This window comes from Spinacia oleracea, chromosome 1, assembly GCF_020520425.1.
Source record: "Spinacia oleracea cultivar Varoflay chromosome 1, BTI_SOV_V1, whole genome shotgun sequence".
Lineage (NCBI taxonomy): Eukaryota > Viridiplantae > Streptophyta > Magnoliopsida > Caryophyllales > Amaranthaceae > Spinacia > Spinacia oleracea.
Window position 1 is genome coordinate 31,216,297 of NC_079487.1, and position 4,062 is coordinate 31,220,358.

The 4,062-nt window shown below is 47.5% G+C and overlaps 1 protein-coding gene across 1 annotated transcript; it reads left to right on the forward strand.

The window, feature by feature from the left end:
* The first annotated feature begins 2,230 nt into the window (after window positions 1-2,230).
* On the forward strand, window positions 2,231-2,857 carry LOC110776000 (uncharacterized). Its single transcript, XM_021980585.1, has one exon. The coding sequence runs from the start codon at window positions 2,231-2,233 to the stop codon at window positions 2,855-2,857; it is 627 nt and encodes a 208-aa protein (XP_021836277.1).
* Window positions 2,858-4,062: the final 1,205 nt, after the last annotated feature.

A 4,062-nucleotide genomic window follows, 5' to 3' on the forward strand; every position in this document is an offset into this window, starting at 1 on the left:
CCCAAGAATCAGCCTATGCTGATGAAAGAGTCCCTTTTGAGGCCCATGGCCCATAAGGAATGTTGTGATAGTGACACATGTCATTACCTAATAAACTAGCCAATCATATGACATGATTCTAGGGTTTTCCCCCAAAAGGGGGAGACTATAAATACCTCCAATTCCCAAGAAATGGACACACAATTCTAGATAGAGAAACATTCTACTATTTACCTTTAATGCTTTCTGTTCATTAATTACACCTTCCTAAAAACCCGTGTCTTACTTAAGCATCGGAGGGAATAGGGAATATTCCTGTTTTGTAGGTACGCCGCCGACGTGGACTGGACTCGACACTACGTGGAACCTGATACCTCCTCGTCATCATACAAAGGAGAAACTCCCACAACATTTGGCGCCGTCTGTGGGGAGGTAAGGTAACATGGTAGACGTCCAGCACTTCGGAGACGCGCCCATCAGTCGAAACGAAAACGACGAAACCGCAATCAATGGTGATCGTCCTCCTCGAGGGAGGGACGAAAGAAGCCACCAGTCTGTAGGGCAGGACGGTCGTCCTGAACCTCCTCCTGAGTCGCAACCCGAGCAGGTTCAAGTGGAAGATGAGACGGGTCAACCTTTGTTTCCTCCAGGCGGCCACTTGAGGGCTGATGCCGACACAGTTATGGAAGAGAACCTAGACTTGCCGGTGTCTGCTGGGCAGCTCAAAGATATCCTAGCTGGATTCAAAGCACAGATGGACACCCTACAAGATGAGATCAAGATTATCCGTTCTCAGTCTCAGGGGACGGGAATTCCGTTCTTTAATGGACTCACTCGGTCTAATGTCTGGCGGCAAGACCAAGCACGAAATGATGATCATGACAGACGCTTTGACAGAACAAGAATTTCCTTCCAGCCCATAGCTCCGCGTCGGATCCTGCCAACTTCTCGGCCTGAACCTGGACCGTCCTGAAGAGTACCGATCATTCAGCTAGATAGGCCCCAAGAAACTGAGTTGTCAGATACAGGTTCCACCCCTGTCATGCAAGATTCACCCCTCGCTGCCCCTTCGCGCCGTCTCACCAGGACTCATGTCAGCCGCGCGGACAGCGAGCGACGTAGAACATCCCAGAATAGAAGGCAGGATCCAATATGCCATATTTAACAAGGGGTAGCCGGCATCATCCTCGATTACACCACCCCATTCTGTGCTGATATCATGAATGCTCCCAAGGAGCCTAAAGTAAAACACCTGCTATTGACGCCTATGATGGCACGTCTGATCCTGATGTACACCTCTTGTCCTATCGGCATCATATGTATGTCCAGGGGACTAGTGATGCAACCTGGTGCAAATACTTCCCGTCCACTCTGAAAGGGGTTGCCTCCAAATGGTTCGAGAAGTTGCCCGCGGGAACGATCAACACATATGCCGAATTGGAGATGTTATTTTCAGCAAGATTTATGGCTTATAAAGAAGAGAAAAAGACGAGCATGCATTTGGGTCGAATCCAGCAAGGAAAATATGAATCTTTTTGCGAAGCTATGTTCGACGTTTCAATTTGGAATCAGGACAGATTCCAGACCTGCCTGACGGGGTGGCGTTTGATAATTTCTTTAGGGGACTTAAGAAGGGGTCCTTTAAGTTCGATTTGGTGAAGAAAAGTGTGAGAACTATGGCCGACGCTCTGGATGAGGCCGAGTCCTTTATTCATGCCACTGAAATCTGCTCCGTCCCCAAAGAGTCTAAGGGAATGGAGGCCACAGATCATCCTCAGCGCAAGGATAAGTCAGACAAAAAGACCAGCCGTCCGAATGGGACATGGGCCATTGAAAAGAAAGGATATCAGACAGACCGCTCCCAAGGGAAGAAGAGAGGACGACCCTATGACAAAGAAAGGTTTGAATACAACACTGACCTGTATACGATATTGCTAGATGTCAGTGATAGGTATGAGATAGATCGACCGTTCCCCATGAAGTCGCCGGTGGAAACCCGGGACAACTCGCTTTACTGTAAGTTCCATTGTGATGTGGGACATGAAACAAAAGATTGCAAGTCCCTACGAAGGGCTCTCGATGGACTAGCCGCTAAAGGGTTCCTGAAATCCTATCTCAGCACAAGCATAGGGGGAAGTGGTAAAAAGTTCTACAAGAAAAGCAAGTCACCGTCATACCGACGTGATGACAACGACACTGACCCAGAAATTGTAGCCGTCATCTCAGGAGGTCTAACCGTTGGGGGCCAATAATGAGAGGTCAAAAAGACAATGCAAGCCGGTTGGGACAGGTCATGTTGTCTGGAAAAGCCCCAATTGACCATTTCCCTAAAGTAAAGATTTGTGAATCTGACAGGGGCAAGATCGCCACTCCACATGACGACCCGTTGGTCATTGAATTGAAGGTAGCAAACCTCAAGGTAAGGCGTATTTTAGTAGATACGGGGAGTTTGTCAAACATTATCAGCACAGCTTGTCTAAGTCGTCTTGAGCATGATCCAAAGCCAATTGAAAAAATACATTATCCGATAATTGGATTCGGAGGCGGCATAATTCATCCCCAGGGGATAATCACTCTGCCCCTACGAGTTGGAGGCCGGCATCAAAGCAGGAACTTGAACGTCCGCTTTCTAATTGTAAAGGACCTCACTGCTTACAATATCATACTGGGTCGTCCAACTTTGAATCAGGCCAAGGCAGTGGTCGTCACTCATCTTATGCTCATGAAGTATGTCTGTGATAAAGGTCAGGTCGGCACAATTCATGGTGATCAACAGCTAGCAAGGGATTGTTACCTCACTACGCTAAGTCCCGAGGCTTGGGGAAAAACTGACAAAGCCAGAGCAAGCTCAAAAAGAAAACTAGATGAGATGGAGTAGAAAGTCAAGAAGGAGACCTATACCATTGCCACGGCTCACATGGAAACTAGGCCGCCTGAGCCGATTGGTGGACATTATTAAATCATCCTTGATGAAGCACGTCCAGATAGGACGGTACCAGTAGGGGTCTCTCCTGACGACCAGCTTGGGGCACATTTAGTCACTCTCCTGAGGGAATTCCTGGACATTTTTGCTTTTGCTGTGGAGGAGATGTCGGGCATTGATCCAAGCATAGCTGTCCACAAGCTCAATGTAGATGAGTCCTTAAAACCTGTTCGTCAGAAGAAGAGAAATCATGGGGAAGCAAGAAACAAAGCCGCAGCCGAAGAAGTGTAGAAGTTGTTGGAGGCTGGGTTCATTCGGCCAAGTCAATATCCAGATTGGGTGGCAAATGTAGTATTGGTGCCGAAGCCCAACAAATCCTGGAGAATGTGTGTGGACTATACAGATCTAAACAAGGCTTGCCCAAAAGACAGCTTCCCTCTACCCAAGATAGACCGGTTGGTAGATTCAACGGCTGGCCATACTTTGATGTCTTTCATGGACGCATACTCGGGCTTTCACCAAATTCCTTTGTGGCCAGACGATCAGGAAAAGACGTCATTTGTTACTGAGCAAGGCCTATACTGTTACAAAGTGATGCCGTTCGGTTTAAAGAATGCGCCAGCCACATTTTAACGTCTAGTCAACACTGTCTTCTCTTGTCAGTTGGGACAAAACATCGAAGCTTACATTGATGATATGATAGTAAAAAGCAAGCAAAGCGAAGAACACTTGGCTGACTTAAGAGAAACTTTTGAGACGCTCCCAAAATATCAGATGAGGTTGAATCCAAAGAAGTGTGTTTTTGGGGCAACGGCTGGGAAGTTCTTGGGATTCCTTATTGATGAAAGAGGTATCGAGGCCAATCCTGATAAAGTACAGGCAGCAATAGATATGATGTCGCCAAAATCAGTCAAGGAAGTCCAACGCCTGACAGGATGTCTAGCGGCCCTGGGGCGGTTCTTATCAAGGGCAGGTGACAAGTGTCATTACTTCTTCGGCACAATCAAGAAGAAGAGCAAATTTGAATGGATCGAGGCGGCAGAAACTGCCTTCGTCCGATTAAAAGAACACCTCCACACCTTACCTCGGCTTGTCAGTCCACTTCAGGGGGAACTTTGTATGTGTATTTGGCCATTTCTGAGTGGTCCTTGAGTGCTGTC

What these genes read in the sequence shown, in the direction of transcription:
- LOC110776000 (XM_021980585.1), top strand. Translation starts at nt 2,231, where the DNA reads ATGAGAGGTCAAAAAGACAATGCAAGCCGGTTGGGACAGGTCATGTTG.